The 19,739-nt window shown below is 47.0% G+C and overlaps 1 protein-coding gene across 1 annotated transcript in view; it reads left to right on the top strand.

Annotated features, from left to right (window-relative positions):
* The window catches only part of Swap70 (switching B cell complex subunit SWAP70), a 68,277-nt gene extending 48,853 nt beyond the window's left edge, over positions 1 to 19,424 (top strand). Inside the window, exons 5-12 of the mRNA XM_059268874.1 lie at positions 1,003 to 1,149; positions 3,024 to 3,132; positions 5,155 to 5,336; positions 8,379 to 8,486; positions 9,906 to 10,072; positions 14,843 to 15,041; positions 16,467 to 16,563; positions 17,089 to 19,424. Of these exons, the coding sequence (XP_059124857.1) occupies positions 1,003 to 1,149; positions 3,024 to 3,132; positions 5,155 to 5,336; positions 8,379 to 8,486; positions 9,906 to 10,072; positions 14,843 to 15,041; positions 16,467 to 16,563; positions 17,089 to 17,195 (1,116 nt within the window). The 3' untranslated portion in view covers positions 17,196 to 19,424. The remainder of the gene's footprint in view (positions 1 to 1,002; positions 1,150 to 3,023; positions 3,133 to 5,154; positions 5,337 to 8,378; positions 8,487 to 9,905; positions 10,073 to 14,842; positions 15,042 to 16,466; positions 16,564 to 17,088) is intronic.
* Positions 19,425 to 19,739: the final 315 nt, after the last annotated feature.

Raw genomic sequence — 19,739 nt, 5'->3', positions numbered from 1 at the left:
GAATTGAGAAGTTACTATTTTTGAAGGGACTGTTCAAATTTCCAAACTATTTTTAAAAAGTACCCTCATGTTTTTACAGAATTAGAAAAACACCTTTATCTTTAGAAAGAGATACTTTTATTTAGCAAAGTTGTATTTATCTTATCAGACTATTTTTGTTGTCTCATCACCCAACATAGTGCCCGATATGCATGTAGGAACCAAATACTAAATAGAGCATCTGTCTGTCTGTTGTTTTTTTTTTTTTTTTTTTTCCCTGCCTGTCTTGAGACAGGTTCTCACTCCATAGCTCTGGCTAGCCTGGAAGTCATTATGTAGACCAGGCTGTCCTCAGATCTGCCTGCTGGGGTTGAAGGTGTGCACCACTATACCTGGATACATATACACATCTTTCAAACATCTTACATTAATATATTGAATAATAACTCTGCTTTCGGATTTCCTTGCTTACTCCTTTCTTTGTTCAGTAGGTAATTATTATTGTCTTTGTTCTTTTTTTCTGATGGAGCCCATCAATAAGCATTTATTAAGGCTTGACTTGTACAGGGTTTTGGTATTACAAGGAAGTATGTGGCGCAGCTCTGTCCACATACCTGTATGTCTCCTTTTGGTGCCAGGAAATCCCAGACATTTTCGTTTACCTATAAGTATTTCAATAAATGTCTTAAAAGGTAAGGCGATTCAGGAAAATTTACTGTGTATTAATACTATTAATACCAAAGGTTCTGTTATCTGTGTGTCACTTGCAGAGACTCTCTGAAATGTCTAAAATTAAATGTAACCCTTTGTATGTAGTTGTGTGGATTTGACTGGGGATCATGCCTCTGGCCTTCATGTATCCTCAGACTCCAGTCCGTGATCCGCATGAGTGAGAACCATTGACATTTGTGTATTTAGCACCAGGTATCAGATAGTGGAGTAAATAAGACAATCAAAGAAGGACCGTCAAGCTCTTACGCATAAAAAAGCACACACATCTACATTAGGTTTAATCTTTCATAGGGTTACATGATGAAAAAAGGCCACAAACGGAAAAACTGGACTGAGCGGTGGTTTGTGTTAAAACCGAACATAATCTCCTACTTTGTGAGTGAGGACCTGAAAGATAAGAAGGGAGACATCCTCTTGGATGAAAACTGCTGTGTGGAGGTGAGTTGTGGCTTCTCTGCATGCTTGCCCTCTGCTGCCACCTGCTGTCCATAGACTTTCTCGTCCTCACTCTTCCAGATTAAACCTTCAAGTAAATGTCTAAGTGGACATTTCCAGAATAAAGTATAGTCACTGTGACTCCTAATCTAAACCAAAAATTAAAGATGGCTGACAAAATGTGTACTTAATATGAATTTATTTTCTGCCTTATGCTTGAGAATAAAGTATTATTAAATAATAAATATTAATATTAAATAATAAGATTAAATCTGAGAGATTTATATTTAAGGAATCATTTATTGAGTAAAACCAAGTCATTAAAAAGGCAAAAAAAATGCAGTAAGATAATATTGGAAATTATCAATAGACTAAAAGATCTGGGACATTTTGATTAGAGCAAATAGAAGAAAATTGATCAGAAAGATTAAGTATTTTGGGTGATATTTTCTTTTTTGGGAAGATAGGGTCTTGGGTAACTCAGGTTGTACTTAAAGTCGCTCTGTAGTCAGGGATGGCTTTGAATTCCTTATCCTCCTGCCTCTTCTACCCCAGGGGCAAGGATTACATGTGCTACCACACTGCACCTTTTTTTTGAGACAGAGACACATTTATTTATTTATTTATGAGACATGATCTCATATAGTATGGGTGGTTTTAAACTTGCTATGGCCTTGAACACTTGATCGTTCAGCTGCTTTTTACACAGTGCTAGGATTATAGATGTGAACCTCCATGCCTACCTTGAGTGACTTATTTCATAGCTATTAATTCTGTAAAGATGTGAAGTCCTCAAGAGTGTAACTTCTGTTGGGTGAGGTGGCACATATCTGTAATCCCAGCACTCAGGATGCTGGAGGATCTACTTAGCCAGGGCTACATAGCAAGACCTTGTCTAAAAAAAAAAAATGTTTTTTAGATTTGATTTGTATATGAACCACCACTAGTGTCTGTATTTATTGAAGAACATTTAAAATATGGGAGTTCACACTCACCTATAGAAATAGTATAGAGATATATTAATGCTCTGGGGTAAGGAGTGCCAACCAAGGGGCTTGCTTATATTCAGCTAAACTGAGACCTAGAAGATTACTATAAGCCCTACCATTTTACTCCTAAAGACAGAGTAAAGAACCACATAAAGAACCACAGGGTACTGGTAGTAACACCCCAGATGTAAGGAAAGCCATAGCAGGCAGAGGTCTCCTCTAACAGTTATGTGGGTGTCCCTTCCAGGGTTCTTGCAGGGGACATGCTCCAGTGAAAGAATTGTACTCTCGAAAGAGAACACAGGGTCCTCTTATCCTCACCAGCTGTTATAGTTCTTCCTTTGTAGATGTGGCATGTCACTCAGGGGTCATTGTAGTCATACATGAGGCTGCCTGGGACACAGCATTAGTAAATCAGACATTTGCATTTGTAGGTGTTTTTCATTGGCATTGAGTTTCAGTTAGATTTGTATAAATAGTTAAGAAATGAATTGAAATACATAAGAAGAAAACTTAAGCTGGGTGTAATCCCAGCTCTTGGGAAGCTGGGCCCAAAGGGTCACGAGTTCAAGATTGGCCTAGTCTACATTGTGAGACCCTGTCTCCATAAACAAACTGATAGTTTCCTCTTGAAGGAATACGTTTCCCAGCTTCCCTCGAGGACTGTGGAAGACATTTCCACCCCTAGAAGAGGCCACATCCCATCTTCCTCTGTGGGCATTTGGGCATCTGCACATGTGGGTGACAAAGATGCCCCCTCTCCACGAATAAATATAGTCCCACCTAAGGTCAGGTCCAGCTGCTTTCTGCCTGCTCTCTACAGCTGCTTTTTAGTAATCTCACACGGAAGAAGAAAAGTTTAAAGCACTAATCATGTTTCTGTTTTAGTCTCTACCTGACAAAGATGGAAAGAAATGTCTTTTCCTAATAAAATGCTTTGAGAAGACCTTTGAAATCAGCGCTTCGGATAAGAAGAAGAAACAAGAGTGGATTCAGGGTAGGACATTTTTTATTGTTTTCCATGAAAAAACTTGAGAGCAGAACTGGGCACGGGCACACGTTTTTAATCCTAGCACTTGAGAGGTAGACACAGGAGGATCAGTCTGGGCTACTTTAGATCCTGCCTAAAAAATACCCCCCCCCCCAAAAAAAAAATTGGTGAGTGTTTTAGCTTTCTATTTTCAAATCTCACAGTGTTGTTTCCTTATGTCATGGTTATTGCTACATTCGAAAGAAAACCTGAGTTCCCCCTTTTTTTGGTCAACTTATTTGCATACTGTCTTTGTGGGGGATAAAACTATATTTTAGGTCTTACTATCCTAATCCTTGAAAGGGTTTTTTCCCCCTTTAGGCTTATGAAAAATGTTAGAGATCACTTTGAGATTCTGTTCATATGCAAGGCAGAAAAGGAATTTATGGAGTGGTTTTGAACACATCAAGAGTTTTTTTAAGTAACTCAAGAAATCAATAACTTGAAAGAGCATTGTGCTAAGCATAAAAGGAAGTGAATGATGTGTAGACATGTCCATTTGCTTAAAATATCTCAGAAGAAACAGAAATGGTTAGCATTAGTTGCTAATGGCCAGGAACCCAGAGCTTGGAGGAAAGGAGCAGGCAGAAACTTTCCTGAATGTCTGTTCATACTTCTTGAATTTGAACAGTAGGTATTAGTAATCCAAGAAATTAAATTTAAATGGTTGAAAACACCAAGAGCCAGGTGTGGTGGTTCATGCCTGTGATCCCACCACCTAGGAGGCAGAGGCAGTGGACTGCTGTCAGTTTGAAGCCAGTCTGGGCTACTTAATAGGTTCAGGCCAACTTCAGTTATAGAGTCAAATTCTGTTTCAACAAACCAGAAAAGTTGCGGGAGAGATGGCTCAGTGATTAAGAGAACTGGCTGGTCCTCTAGAGGACCTGGGTCTGACGTCCAGCACCTACATGGTGGTTTACAACCATCCATAACTCTAATCCCAGGGATCGGACACCCTCCTCTGACCTCTGTGGTCATCAGATACATACATGGTGCACACACATACATGTAGACAAAACACTCAATAAATATAAGAAAAACAGAAAATAAATGAGATTTTTATGTGAAATATATATATGTAAATGATATGCATCTGGAATATACATGTGTCTTACAAAGTCCTTTGTGTGCTGTGCTGTATGTAGATTTCTAATAAATGGCAATGACTGTGATATGTGTATAGGTCATATACAGATAGGGAGGTGGTTTCATAAGACGTAGATGAAGACAGAATCAGGGTAGCAGCCTGCACATCAGATGCTAGGAACTTTGATTGCCCTTAGTGTGTCTTAATTTTATTGGGCTTTTAAAAACTGTTGGTTGTGACTGTGTGTATGGGCACCTGTGAGTCCCAAGGATCAGATTGTAGATTGTCTCCAGGCTTACCTGCTGAGTCATCTTGCTGGTCCTTATTTAGGAGTAGAAAAGGGCCATGGTATCAGCACTTGGTAACTGGAGACAGCAAGGTTGCTGTGAGTTTGAGGGCAGACCAAGCTAGGCTACATAGTGAAGCCCTATCTCAGAAAAAAAAAAAAAAAGTACATGGGAGGGAGTAGAAAGTGTCATAAGTTTTTTTTTGTTTTGTTTTGTTTTTGTTGTTGTTGTTTGGTTGGTTGGTTTGGTTTTTTGAGATGGAGTTTCTCTGTGTAGCCCTGGTTGTCCTGGAACTCACTCTGTAGACCACTGGCCTCGAACACAGAGATCTGCCTCCTGGGATTAAAGGCGTGCACCACCACTGCCCTGCTATGTCATAAGTTCTTAAGTGTGTCCTGTAGTGTCCCCAGTGAAGTGTCTGTAAGCACAGGTGTGCGGCTTGTGGACCTGCACTCAGAAGAGACCTTAGTGTGAATTTTCCTCATGTGGGAGCTGGAGCAGCGGATGCCTCTCAGGCCACACCACTGCTCACTGGCAGGATCAGAATGTGCTCACATCTCACCCCGTCTCTCGAGTGTTAGACATAAAAGCACAATTCCTCCTCTTCTGTCCTAGCCATCCACTCCACCGTCCAGCTGTTGAAGCTGGGCAGCCCCCCACCACACAAGGAAGCCCGCCAGCGTCGGAAAGAGCTCCGAAGGAAGCTGCTAGCGGAGCAGGAGGAGCTGGAGCGGCAGATGAAGGAGCTCCAAGCCGCCAATGAAAACAAGCAGCAGGAGCTGGAGAGCGTGAGGAAGGTGGGTGCAGGACAGAGGTCTGGGACACGGCAAGGACAGGCTGTCCTGTGTAGTACTGAAGCCACACAGCCTCAGCTTTGCTCACCCACCCTACGTTCGGACAAGTTCAGGAAGGTCTGGTGACCTGAGTTCTCAGGAAGTGTCAGCCCCTGGGCCTACTAAAGCGCCTACTGTCCCTCCTGTTCCCTTTGTCCGTAGTAGACGGTGCTGTAGGACACTGACTTGAACTGTATTTATATATGCCACATGTGCTCTGATCGCTGTTAGGACACACACACAGAGGTAGAACTGAGTGGAAACTGAGCCAGGTCTGTAGTCATGAAGGCTGGGCTGATGGAAAAACCACTGTCTTGAGTGATGCTGTTCACTCTGCTATAGGAAGGCAAGTTCTAGGACTTGGCAGTTACCTGCTGCAGCCAGATGTGGTGTATTTCAACTTTACAAACTGTATTTTGTCTAGAACTAGTCATGTGTTTCTGAGGGAAGTCAGCTGTCATGTTTACTCTAGGCCCTTGTGTTTTGCTGCTCTCAAGGTCTTCTTGTCTTTCAGTGGTTTTACTGTGATGGGTGCTGCTGTTGTTTTTAAGACAGGGTCTCAATATGCAGCTCTGGCTGGCTCAAAGCTAGCTGTGGAGACCAGGCTGGCCTCTAACTCAGAGATCCGTTTGCCCCTGCCTGGAATTAAAGGCATGGCCACCATGTCTTTGTTTTTGACCTATTAAGAATTCACAGACTGTGGACCAAGGTTTTCCATTATGTTGGGTAAAGTTTCAACCTATTTCTTCAACTATTTTTCTCCCTTTCACTCTGTCCTTATATTCCGTTGAACAGATATTCTGCATAAAGTGCCTGCATTCTCTGCAGCTGTTTGATTTTGTTCTTTGTTCTTCTGGCTGCATAATTCCTGTGCATCTCTTTAGTGGAGTCTTCTTGCAGCCCGGATAGATTGTGTAGTCCTTCTAGTTGATTTAAAAAAAAAAAAAAGTCTTGTAGCCCAGGCTAGCCTTCAGCTCTCTCCTTAGGGAGGTTGGCCTTGAACTTATGATCTTCCTACTTCCACCTTCCAAGTTGAGGAATCCTAGGCTCCAGCACACCTGTCCTGTGCGGCGCTGGAGAGCCCTGGCTCCCTGGCTTCCTGAAGCTGTACAAGTTCTCCAGCCGAGCTCTAGCCCCAGCCTTCTAGAAGACTTCATCCCTTTCTTGAACATTACAGTCTACCATCTCCATTTGGTCCTTTTAAATTTGCCTCTTTATTGATACTCTCTGCTCGATGGGGTATTGTTATTCCTTCCATTATGTCTTTAACCATGACTTCCTTTTATTCTTTTTAGCGTATTTGCAGTAATGCTTTGTAGCTCTGCCTCCTGGGCTTCTTCAAAGGCAGTATCTGTTGACTGTTTTTTCCTACTTATGGGTTCCATCTTCCTGTTTCTCATAGTTTTTTTTTAGTTGAAAACTGGCTGTTTTAGAAGATAACGTGTTATAGGAACTATGGATACCGGTCCTGACACCTGCCTTCAGCTTGTCATTGTTTGGTTATTTATTTAGTGACTCGGCTGGACTATTTCCTGGACCCTTGTGGCCTTTCAGTCTGCTCCTCAGTGACATAGGCTTGGGTATGCGTGGCCACAGTCACCTGGAATGACCCTCCAGACTGCTCTCCTTCTCTCTCCCTGTTAAGCTGTCTACCTTTGTTGTGGTCACCCCTAACTGCCAGAGTTCCCTGATTCCTGGGTGTTTGTTTTCTGCATCGCCCTCGCGACTAACTAGCCTCACAGTCTGGAGCTAAGTTCAGGCCCTGTTCTCTCCAGGCCCGTCTTTGAGACTTGTTCCTACCACAGAGGGGCTCTGCTTAGCTGGGCCTTCCTGGTTCTGTCAGACTTGACTAGGCTGGCTGGGTTGCTGCCCTGTGGTGCTACCGGCCTCCTTTTAATTACTTTAATTCTTCATTGTTTTCAACTCTGTCCTTAGAGTTGTACATCTCACATAACAAAGTCACTTCTTTTGGGGAGAGCCACAGAGCCTATGTTCCTTCTTGAGCAAAGCTTCCATGAAAGGCTGGGTGTGTGTGACGACACACACCCGTAACTCCACACTTGGGAGGCTGAAGCAGGGGGCTTGCCAGTTGTATGAGCTTGGGTGGAGACAGCACCAGTCTCTTGGATCTATACTCCTGCCTTAATAGCCTCTGCTACCAAGCAGAGGACACAGCCTGCTGGCACTTCTGCTTTCTTCTCCTGGGGAGCTTTTGCCCCCCAAGTGAGTAAAACCCTGGTGAGCAGGCCTGCCTTCTGTAGCCTGAGCTGTGAGCAGCGTACAGAGGGCGCTCTTGTCTCTGGTTCCGTCTGCCAGGAGTGGTACCCTTCTTGCTCAGGAGAGTGAGGGAGTGTTCTGAGATCCAGCTGATTGTCTTTTGTTGCTGTTTTGTTTTCAGGGTTTTTGTTTGTTTGTTTGTATTTTGTTTTTGAGGGTGGGATCAACTCTGGCGCCTTGTGCATGCTGGGCAAACACTCTACCATCGAACCCCAGCCCCAGCTCCTCATAGGTTTTCTTAGATGGATATTATTCTCCTTTGGTGTATGCCCTTAGAGTAGTCTGCAAAGCTGTACTGTGTTTTGTTTTGTTTTTTAAAATAACTTTAATCAGTTGTTCCTGCGGGGGGGGGGGGGGCGCGGGGGCGGCTGTGGGTTGAGGAAGCTCCCTGTGTCACCCATCTGGAAGCTGAACCCTGGTTAACTGATGTGAGGAATAGTGTGCTAGGTGACAGTACCATAGAGAGAGCCCAGAACTAGTCAAACTGTGTGAGTGTAGCTGGAAGTGATGATGGTCAGTGGCCATCCTCATATTCTCTATGCAGTGTTTAGAATCAAGTCATTCATACCTACTTGTTTTATCTACTGACTGGGGAGACTGGGTGGCATTCCAGTGTGTCTCACAGCTTGGGTTTAATTTTTATTGACTGGTTCTTTCATTTAAGCAAGGCTTTCTCTTCCACTGTAATGATCCTGCTTTTCTGGGGATGGGTTTTGATTGATTGATTAGAAACTGGAGGAAGCAGCATCTCGTGCTGCAGATGAGGAAAAGAAACGCCTGCAGACTCAAGTGGAACTACAGACCAGGTTCAGCACGGAGCTGGAGCGGGAGAAACTGGTAAGGCTGGAACCACTGCATCGGCCAGGAGAGGCCTGGCGGCCACCGTAGCCTGGCTTAGCTGTGACTCTCAGTGGCTACTGGGGGAGCTGTGTGTTTGTGCATTATACTTTATTGAGCACCTTCTGTGTATCAGAGGGTAGAGGTAAAGGATGGGCACTTTGTTTTCCAGACCCCTGAGAGAATCGTATGCAACTCGGTCATAAATGCTTGGTTAACGTGGTTACGTGTCTTTGAGGTGTCCCTGTTAACCAAGATCCTCTTCATTCTCAAAAGACTTCTAGTTTGGAGAGTGACTAGCTGTGGGAACATAGAGTAAGCACTGAGACCTCTGGGCTCTGGTTGCTGCTGTGGCCATGCCAAGGTCCAGGTTGCTTTGTGGAGTTAGCTGGTTACTGGAGCACTGCTGTGCTGAGCTCAGGGCCTGCACACGGTCCCATGTTACTGTTAGTCACTTGTTGCTCAGAGGTGAGAGTCCTGTCTGTGTTGAGGAAGGCGGGTGTGATGTATGTGAGGATGCCCAGCTGCCCTTCCTCCTTGCTCGGTCTCCCTGAGCACGAGTGTGATGATGATGTGTGCTTCCTGAGTTAGGGGTCATTCTGTGAGCTCTCAGGGCTCTCCTGAGAACACAGTGAGCTAGTGTTAGTGACATAGTTCATAAACCGCAGAGACACACACCAAAATGTGTGACAGTGTGTGTGTCAGGGTCCTGGGATTGAACCCTGTCCTGTCCTCACACTGCTAAGTAAACACTTCACCAGTGAACTCTGCCCCAGCCCTATCTTTTTTTAAGACAGGGATTAAAACCTCCTTAGTCCAGAAGGAAAGCCACGCACTTGTTAAGATGCTGGTGCCCCGGGGATGGGGAAGGAGGTCGAAGCCTGGGACTTTCAGCTCATCTAGGCTGCTCTGCCTGGACAAAGGCCCACTCTTTCTTTCTTTCTATTTTCTTTTCTTCTGAGACAGGGTTTCTCTGTTTAACAGCTCTGGCTGTCCTGGAACTCACTTTGTAGACCAGGCTGGCCTCGAACTCACAGAGATCCGCCTACCTCTGCCTCCCAAGTGCTGGGATTAAAGGTGTGTAACACCATCACTGCCCAGCGGGGCTTGCTCTTTCTTAAGATTTGATAAAGAGGTTTTGGCTTTAAAATAGAAAAGAATTTAAAGAGAAATTACACTAAACTCCCCCCCCCCAACTCTTGACTTGAATAAAAATGTAGAGTATGAAGGCTAGAACATACATAGAAGAGGAGGGCAGAATTTGGGCTGTAGCTTATTTTTGCACTCCTAGCACTGGTATCTGGTATGTGTTCTCATTTCCTCCATCTTTAGCTCACGGGTAGAGGTGGGATGGGTGCCTTGCCCTGGGGAAGAAGTTGCCTGCCTTTAAGCAAGACGACGATCCTCTTATCCCTCCAGATCAGACAGCAGATGGAGGAGCAGGTTGCCCAGAAGTCCTCAGAACTGGAGCAGTATCTGCAGAGAGTCCGGGAGCTGGAAGACATGTACCTGAAGCTGCAGGAGGCCCTCGAGGATGAGAGGCAGGCCCGGCAGGATGAAGAGACGGTGCGCAAGCTTCAGGCCAGGTGCAGATTGCTCTGCAGCCCTCGCCCACAGTGGCTTTGCTTGCTCTGGAGTCTAACACTGACAGAAAGGGGCCCGAGCCCATGTGTTGTCCGGAGACTGAATGTCGGGCTGGTTGGGTGTTTCTTCTGGTCCTGGGGTACAGAAACCTTTGCTTGGGGTCTAAGGAAGGGCCTTGTACCTGAGAGCAGTGTGGTGGTTGTGTCTGCTGAGGTGTGCTTATTCTGTTCCGAATGTCTATCAGCCAAGTCAGCTTTGGTGGAAACTTGGTTTTGTCGCCGTGTCCTGAGTGACCCTTGGTGCAGAGGCAGGGCTGCCTCAGGCCAGACGTGGCAGAGGTTTTGTGGATAAGGAGGGAATATGCACTTCCTGTTTGGCAGTGTGGGATTGGCACCATTTCTTCAATAACTACTACTTGTAATCCAAGTTTTAAAAGTCTTGAAACTAGATTCATCCCTTCCCTGAACTTATAAAATCAAATACAATTGTGATACTCATATTCTCAGAGAAAAATTTTGCTTTAGGTCTTTATAACATCAGAGAGGACAGAGTGAAAGGAGGACCCCAGAGGGACGAGGAGCTAGCTGGTTTAGCCCGCTGTCCCGTTGGCTTCTCTGTGATGCCTGTGGGAGGCAGTATACAGGTACCTGAGCTGCGGCCCCTCCTCCCCGTGTTAGGGAACACTCAGAAGGTGAGCACTTAGAATTTGTATAGCTGCCAGTGCTCATGGGGAGAAGCAAAAGGTGTGTTCAAATCTGGGGAAGAAGAGGGAAGAGCTAGTGAGATGGCTCAGCAGGTGAACGATGCTTGACACTGTGAACCTGATGTTCATTCCATCCCTGGCGCCCACGTGAAGGTAGAAGGAGAAGACTGACTCACAAGTTCTCCACCGACCTCCACGCTCATACCATAGCACACGCACTCACACACACACATACACATGGTAATAATTTTTAAAATATTAAAATTAGAAAAATAAACTGTAAAAGGAGTTTGCCAAAAGTGACGGGGCGGGTGAGATGGTTCAGTGAGTGAAGGCATTTGCCATTGAGCTTTATGACCTGAGTTTGACCCCCGAGGCCCACATGGTGAATGGAGAGAACCAACCCCTAAAGTTGTCATCTTATCCCCACATGTGCACCTTGGCATGCAGCCACACACAAAACAAACAAGTGTAATTAAAAAACATCACATTTATCATTTGATTTGGGGCCATCGAGATGACTCAGTGGATGAAGCCACTTCTGTATAAGCCTGGTGACCCAAGTCCAATCCGCGGAACCCACATAGAGATGGAAGGAGAGAAGCCGCTCCAGAATTGCCCTAGCCAGCTACTTGGAGCGGCCCCTGGTGCTGTTGACAGTGGCATTAGCAGGTCATTCAGGGGAAGGTGCGAATCCCATGTCACTTCCAAAGAGTGGCACTCTTGAGTGACACGAGACATATTTTGAGCCACTGATTTGTTCTGTGCCGGGAGCTTATAGATGACTCTCATGCACAGAGTCCACGGGGAAGGCATGCTGTGTTTCAGTAGTCTTGAAGGGAATTAGATAGAACACAGCAGAGGTTAAGTCGCAGAAGCCAGATAACTCAGAAGTTCACTGAAGGATGGGCTCTCCCGTGTGGAGTGACGGTGCTCTCTGCAGTGGTGACTTTTCTCTGTTTCGTAATGATGAAAGCAACTTGGGGGAAGGGGTTTCCTTTGGCTTGTTGTTCAGAGGGAGAGTCCATTATTGCTGGGAAGGCATGGCATGGCAGCAGGAGCAGGAAGGGGCTCATCACATTCCACCTGTGAGAGGAACAGGAAGTGAGGTGAGGCTACAGAGCCTGCACCCTGTAGCACAAAGGAATGGAAATGGGCTAGAAGAGGGTTGGCAGAAAGGCCCTATGGATCTTTATTTATTTATTTTTGTCACTAAACTAAAGTTGATTTTTATTTTTAAGACAGGATCTCACTGTGTAGCCTCAGCTGGCCTGGAACTTGGTATGTAGACCAGGCTGGTTCAGACTCTCAGATCCACCTGTCTGGGCCTCCTCAGTGCTGGGATCAAAGATGTACGCCACCATGCCTAGCTTGGAGTTTGTTTGTTTTGGTTTGGTTTTTTCTTTTCTTTTAGACAGCATTTCTCTGTGTAGCCCTGGCTGCCCTGGAACTTACTCTGTAGACCAGGCTGGCCTTGAACTCGTAGAGATCCACCTGCCTCTGCCTCCCAAATGCTGGGACTAAAGGCGTGCGCCACCACTGCCCAGCTAAAAGTTTGGTTTTTAATGTATAATTCTGAAGACTATCTGATAGGAAATTCAGAAGCAAACTTTTAACATTTTACTGGAAAGTTCTGGAAGCTGAGCCATAATCGATCTCATTATAACTTTACTCGTTAAAGGTTTAGATTTGAGCCAGGCATGGTAGTATATGCCTATAATTCCAGCACTCAGGAGAGCGAGGCAGGAGGATTATTGAAAGTTTGAGGCCACCCTGCTCTGTATATATAAGGACCATCTCAGAAGTCCAGCCAGCCAACCAAGTTTGGATCTTACTCATGTCTGCATTCCCAGCAGCTAGGGCAGTACCCAGCACAGGGTGAGTTGGTTAAGCTCCCAGGGAATTACTGCTATTCTTTTTGAGAAAGTGTCTTACATATCCCTGGCTGTCCTCAGCCTTCCTATCTAGCTGCAGCTGACCTTGAACTCCTGATATTCCTGCCTCCACCTCCTGAGAGCCGGATTACAGACAGGTACCATAACTGTTACTGGCTGCTGAGCCCAGAGCTTTGTTCAAGCTGGACAAGCAGTCTACCACCTGAGCTACAGCTCAGGCCCAGGGAATAGTTTGTGAATGGCTGACAGGATCCTCGTTGTACCTGGTGAAGTAGGCATGCTGCTGCTCCCTTCCAGCTGCTGCTGCTATGTTGTTGGTGTGTTTGAAGCAGCGCGGGCGGGCCTGGATTCATAGGTGAGGTGTGGCTATTTAATTCCTGTTTCTGGTGCTTTCTGTCTGTCTGAGTTTAAAGTAGTACTTTACTATGTTGAACTTTTAGTTTTTTATCTGTAAAATAAGTGTGATCACCAGCTTTAGAGTTGTGAGGCTGAGGTTAGCTATTGCAGCCTTCTCCCTTTACCTTGTCACAAGTGGGGACAATATATCAAGGACAGAACTAAGAAAATGTTGAAAGAAAGGCTAGAATGATAATGTTAGGCCAAGAAAATATCAGAAAAACAAGTAGAGGGCTCAGCAGTTAAGAGTATTTGCTGCTCTTGTGGAGGGCCAGAGTCCCAGCACCCCCGTGGCAGCTCACAAGTGATGCTCCTGCCTTAGCCTCCCGAGTGGCTGGGATGACGGAATGCACACGCACTTGGCTGATTCCTTTCTCTGTAAATGAGGAAGCTGAGAAACAGGAAGAGTGGAAGTGCTCAAGTCTTTACTAAGAGGTTAGTTTGCAAACCACAGAAACCAGCATGGATGAGGGAAGGCCAGAAGATGATTTATGGGAATGTCCTTAAATAGTTCTCCAGTCCTATGGAGGGAAGGTGGCCAGGCAGGAAACGAGCGGGATGGGCCTGGGGTTGCCATGGACACAGGCACTGGGTGCCGGTTGCCCCTGCCACCGCTAAGAGAAATTCTCCATTGTCTTTGGTTCTGTGTCAGCTGCTTCTGTGTCAGAGTTCCAGGAGGAACAACTGCTTTGCCAAGCTCAGTTCTTGTTCCTCCAGGCTCTGCTGCCAAGGCCATGTTCTAGATGGTGGCATCTATACTGGGAGGTGGGGGGTCCACCTCCCACAAGACCCTACTGTGTTGATTCTCCAGCTGCATGAAGGCAGCCTCCCCCAGAAAGCCTCCCCTCCCTCTGTACGTCAGCACCAAAGGGAAAATGCAGCGGCTCTTGCAATCTCACTCCCTGGTTGTCCCAGAGAAACAATTCCCAGTGTATAATGCATAGCTGTGAATTCAGAGTGCATGCCAGCTCTTCTGCAGTCCTGGGCTAGTAGTGGCTGCTGTATTCCAGGAGACTTCCAGGGAGCCCGAATGTGTCTGGGGGACAGTATGGTCCTTGCCTCTCCTTGCTGCTGTAGAGAGCAGATGCTGCAGGTGGTGGTGGCTGCCCTCCCATGACTTGACCGCGTGGCTCCTTGTTAGACTTGTGTCCCGACCAGTGCTGGCATCTGACCACACTGTCTGCATCTTGAGTTCAGGTTTGGGCTGTGTGTTGGTTTATTTATTTAAACTCGAATGCAGTTGGCTAATCTAAGTCAGGCTATTATTGTGCTAACACTTTGGCGTCACACATCTGTGTTCAAGTCCATTGTGACCTGTGCAGTACACTTGCAGACATATTGCATCGTCTATGACGAGGGGCTAGTACCTCCTGGATTGTTGGTAATAGGTCTTTATTAGATGAAGAATGTTTTAATGTCATAGGAACGAGGCAAGCTGCAGAGCTTGGCCCCACCATCTGGCAGGTAGATGATTTAAAGTCTCACTTCTTCATCTCAAGGGTGACTACTAAAGGCCCTATGTGCACTGTGTGAACCAGCGGGGAGAACACACTTGACTCAGTTCTTGGCATACACTCAGCGTTGCCCAATGGTAGTTTACTTTTTCCTTCATAGAGGAAGACTAAGGATGCTTAGAGAAGGACATGTGGGCTGCTCCCTGACTTGTGATAGACTCTCCTTTGGCCTCCAGGCTCCTTATAAAATGGGGGGCATTGGATGACTGTCCTCTGAAGGGGGTCCCCAGCAGGATGTGACCCCAAGTCTCCTCTGCATTCCAGGTTGTTGGAGGAAGAGTCTTCTAAGAGGGCAGAACTGGAAAAGTGGCACCTGGAACAGCAGCAGGCCATTCAGATGACAGAGGCAGAGAAACAGGAGCTGGAGCAGCAGCGTGTCCTGAAGGAGCAGGCTCTGCAGGAGGCCATGGCGCAGCTGGAGCAGCTGGAGCTGGAGCGGAAGCAGGCGCTGGAGCAGTATGAGGTGGCTGGACTTACCCTGCACACACCTGTAACTGGCTCCTTAGAAACACTGATCAGCTGGGGTAGGGGTGGGGCTCTGCACCCAGCTCTGCAGAAACTTGCAAACAAACAACAAAACCCCAGCATTCACTTAGAAGACTCTTGCTTAGCATAGAGAAGAGAAAAGAAGTTCGTTTGCTTTTTTCCCAGAGGATGGAGGTGTCTGTCCCACTCAGGGACCATAGAGGAGTGTGAGTGGAGAAGTTTACACAGTTACAAATTGGGACAGAGAGTCCCCACCAAGTTGTAGAATGAACTCTGAGAACATGGGGATGCAGGTGCAGGCAGCAGCCATTGCCCCGCCCTGAGGTAGAGCACCCAGGGAGGTCCCACCTCATTGGAGGGAGAACTTACAAAAAAGTGTTCAATTGAACTTAGGGTTTCAGTGGTTGGAGGCCATGATGGGAGAATTGTGGCAGACCAGCCCCCACCATTATTTACCCCAGGACTCTTGAGGAATGAGGAATAAGAGACTTAGAAACAGAGGGGAGAGAAACAGAGAGAACACACAGGGTAGACTCAGATGGGCCTGGATCCTTACCCACCGGCCCAGAATTTTATTCCAAAGGGCTATTTATAATGCCAAGGGGTGGAGCAAAAGACCTCCTCCGTGCTAGTTACAGTCAAGTGTAGACCCTTACAAACAGCTGGTACTCAGGCCCGTGGTCCAGTCAACCTCTTATGCAGTCCTGCTGGGTACAGCCACTAGGAAACCTAGAGAGTTAAGCAGGGAATGAAGGCATGGAGGCAGAACAGCTGAGAGCTCACATCTTGATCTGAAAGCACGAGGCGAGAAACACTGGATGGCATGAGTCGTTTTAAAACCTCAAAGCCCACCCCCAGTGACACACCTCCTCCAACAAAGTCACTGTCCTAATCCTTCCCCAAATAGCTCCATCAGCTGGGGACCAAAGCATTCAAACATCTGAGCCTGTGGGGTCATTTCTCATTCAAGCTACCATGACCGTGGCTGTCCTGAGTGAGTGCCAGCAGGGAAAGGTGCCCCTTCCTCCTCATGTCCTTCAGACCCTGTTAGTGTTGAAGCTAGGACCACCAGCTGCAGTGAGAGAATTAATACAGCCACAAGACAGGTTGGGGAAGGGCAGGCTTGGAGCAGAGAGGCCGAAGCTGGCACATGGGCCTGACATCACATGGGGGAGATGAGAAGAGCCTTGGGGTCAGACGGCTTGGCTACCAGCCCTGCCTCCTCCATGTGACTTGGGCAGCTGGCTCAGCTCTCTGAGCCTGAGTTTTTGTTAATGTGCAGTGGGGGTAATGGCCGCTCGTCCTCCTAGAGTGGTCCTCATCATTTAATGAGGGAATCCACAGGTGTACAGTAGGTGTCGGTCCATGCTACTTGGTTCTTAAACTGCCACTTTTGTTCTAGGGAGTTAAAAAGAAGCTGGAGATGGCAACTAATATGACCAAGAGCTGGAAGGACAAAGTGGCCCATCATGAGGGGTTAATACGGTTGATAGAACCAGGTAATAGTTCATATAGATATAATTATCTCTCTTAATTTCTTTTGTTGTATTTATGTGATCAAATTGTATTCAAATCACCAAGTGTCTTAGGGACACAGAGCCTTGGTTCTGTACATAGCACCACATAAAGCTGGGGTTAGGGGCACGTGCCTGTAATCCTGGCACTTGGGGTCTGAAGTGCCAGGTCATCTTGGGGTGGTTCACAGGGTGAAGTGCTTGCTCTGCAGGCCTGACCGCCTGAGTTTAGGTCCTCAGAACCCTCATCCAGACCTTGATGGGGACATGCACATTTGTAATCCCAGGGCCTCTAAGGGGATGGGGGCAGAGAGTCACCCTGAAGGCCAGCTGCTTCCTGTGAGTCTCTCTTGAACAGCTGTCCTCCTTAGTAAGTGGCCCCAGGTGACCTTGGCTGCTGGACCTTTTTGGGTATTCCTCAGAGACAAGTGGAGTAGAAAAGCTGTTTTGTCCCTGGAGTGATGCCAGGTGTGGAGGGTGTCCCGCATTGAAAGCGTGCTTGTTGCTTAGGTTCAAAGAATCCTCACTTGATCACCAACTGGGGACCCGCAGCATTCACCCAGGCAGAGCTCGAGGAGAGAGAGAAGAGCTGGAAAGAGAAGAAGACCACGGAGTGACAGCTCTCCCAGTGGCCACCCCAGGCACAGTCACATCAGTGAGGAGCCGAGCTCCATGCCCAGGACAAGGATACTGGCTTTGCTGCTTCTAACCGTCTTCCCTCAAGGCTCCAGCAGGGTCCATGTGCTGAGGACCCTGTATTTACCTTCTAGCGCTGACTCGACTTTCCTGGGCGAGAACATGGGCACAGGTGTGGCGGGGCCACCCTCACTGTCACCATCTGCAGCCCTGGCCTTGCATGGGAGGTCAGCTGCCTCTTCAGGGAGTGTACCTCCTCCGCTGATTGGCTGGTCCGTTTGCCTGTCCCTGTCAGGTGACATGGCAAGCCTTCGTTGTTGGTGCTCCGATGGACAAGTGGCCAGTCCTGCCCTCGTAGATGGGATGTAGTTGGTGAAACCTCCCAGCTTCAGCTAAGATATTTCCTCCCCTGAGTGGCATGCACTTGGCAGGCTTCATTTGCATTTCCTCTCCCCTCCCCTCAAAGCAAAACATGTCCTGGCCCAGTGTCTGCCTCAACCCAGTTCCCTGGACCTTCTGTCCCCACCCCCACCCTCCATCCAGGAGTGGAAGTATTGTTGACTAGGGGAGGGGCCAACTTGAAATCAGTGGCTGTTGGGGAGTTTGACATGTCTTGTGGACACCGTGGGAAGCTGACAGGGTGGGGGCTGGGTAGGTGTGAAGTGTCCCAGGATGATGGCAGCCCTTGCTTTAGCCGAGCTGGGATTGTGGCTTTCACTAGGACCGTTTCTCTGCTCTTCTCTCCTCTGTGGGTGACATAGGTCATGGTTTCTCTGCTTCTTGTGTGAGGGTTTGGGGAAGGTTTTCACCTACAGTCTGGTCTGGGATTGAGACTAGTAAGTAAGCCTTCCCAGCTAGTTGGAATCTATAAGCACAGTGACTCAGTGGACAGCCGTGATACAAGTCACAGACAAGGCGGAATTCAGTAACAGAGCACAGAACCCAGGGTCCTGGTCCAGCCTTGCCTCGGGCAGAGAGGAGGCCATCCCAGACATGTCCAAGTCTAGAGATAGAGTTCAGTGTTCCTGGCATTTACATAAGGACTGACTGGCTAGAACTCCGTAAATCTCTTCCTTTTATGACTGGAAAACACCTGCCCATGGAGGTCTTATACATTTCTCTTAAGATTTTGGGCTGCTTAATAAAAGCGTAATTTTATTTAATGTTTCTAGTTGCCTTCATAAAGTTTAGATCTGTGTGCAGATACCACTGTGTCATGAACCTTCTTAGCTTAGTAGCTAACTTGGGTATGGGTCTCTGCCTGGCCCTCATTCACCTCTCACTCGCCAGTCTTTCCTTGTCAGTGCTGCTGGGCTACCAGCCCAGGGGACCAGGGCCTCCCCGGTGGCTTAATGGTGGCTCCTAGGGGACTTCACTGCCTCTGGAGAGAATGAGAAGAAACTGCAAGAAGGTACTGACCGATGTGAATCTCTGGATGGAAGCAGCGGGCCTGGGAGTCCAGGGGAGACCGGGTGAAGGGACCGCCATGTCCTGGTGGGCAGACCGTTCCTCCTTAAGCCTGGCTTTCTTATAACACAGCCGGAAGCAGCCCGCAGCTGCCATGGCCCTCATTGTCTGGCCTGAGTGCGAGCCGAACACTGCCTACTTCCTGGTCGTGCCGTACTGTATGGGCTATGTATGCAGAAGGTGTCTGCAGTCTAGTGTTGTGGGTTGACACACTGGCTTGAGAGCCCCGGCTGGGACGTGACGGTCCTTTTAAACAGTGGATAAAGAAGACAGCACAGGTGTGGATTCTGTGACTCCTTTGGACAGATGCTTTGATGCTCTCGGCTCTCTCCTGATACTTAAGGTGGCTCCAGCTACGTGGCTGCCCACCCTTCGACTCACCTCTGTCATAAGTACAGGAAACTTGAGGAGTGTCCTACGTGGTCATCATGATCAGTCCTTCCTGCAGCTAGAGAGAAGAGCGTCTGCAGGAATTGTGAATGAAAACATTTTGAAAGTCTGTTTGGGGAACTGCTGTATCGAGAAGGAACAAAGTATTTATACTTTTCAAGCATTCTTATCTAAATGTTGTACAATGTAATATGCTCAACTTTCTTAATTTTTTGCTAATTTCCTAAGATAGTAAAATGTTTTCTATGGGTTTTTTTGTTTTTTATTTTTTTAGTACAGTGGACCCAATGAGAAAATTAAACATACCAGAACATCATACATTTTAAACTGGTTTAATAAAATGGTAAAGTGTGTGTGTGTGTTCGCTAACATTCATTTTCATACACTCATGTGGACATGGTTTAGGGGCATTCCTGAAAACACTGGGTTTGGGGGTCGAGACCTCAAGAAGTTAGCCGTGACCTCATGTTTGGTGCTTGAGTCACAGATGTGGGAAACCTTGGCAGATGTGAGCTCCAGAACCTACAGAGCTGACTTCTGTTCATTGTTGCTGTTAGCCCCGAGCCTTCACTCCTGTCTGTTTTCTCAAATTTTCTTTATGTCTTTGAGTTTTCCTCTCACCAGAATAAACAGTGTGGTTTTCTGCTTGGTTTACATGGTCACCAAGA

This window comes from Peromyscus eremicus, chromosome 1 (genome assembly GCF_949786415.1).
Source record: "Peromyscus eremicus chromosome 1, PerEre_H2_v1, whole genome shotgun sequence".
NCBI lineage: Eukaryota > Metazoa > Chordata > Mammalia > Rodentia > Cricetidae > Peromyscus > Peromyscus eremicus.
Note: the sequence above shows the minus strand (reverse complement) of the source record. Positions and strands in the feature narration are given on the sequence as shown.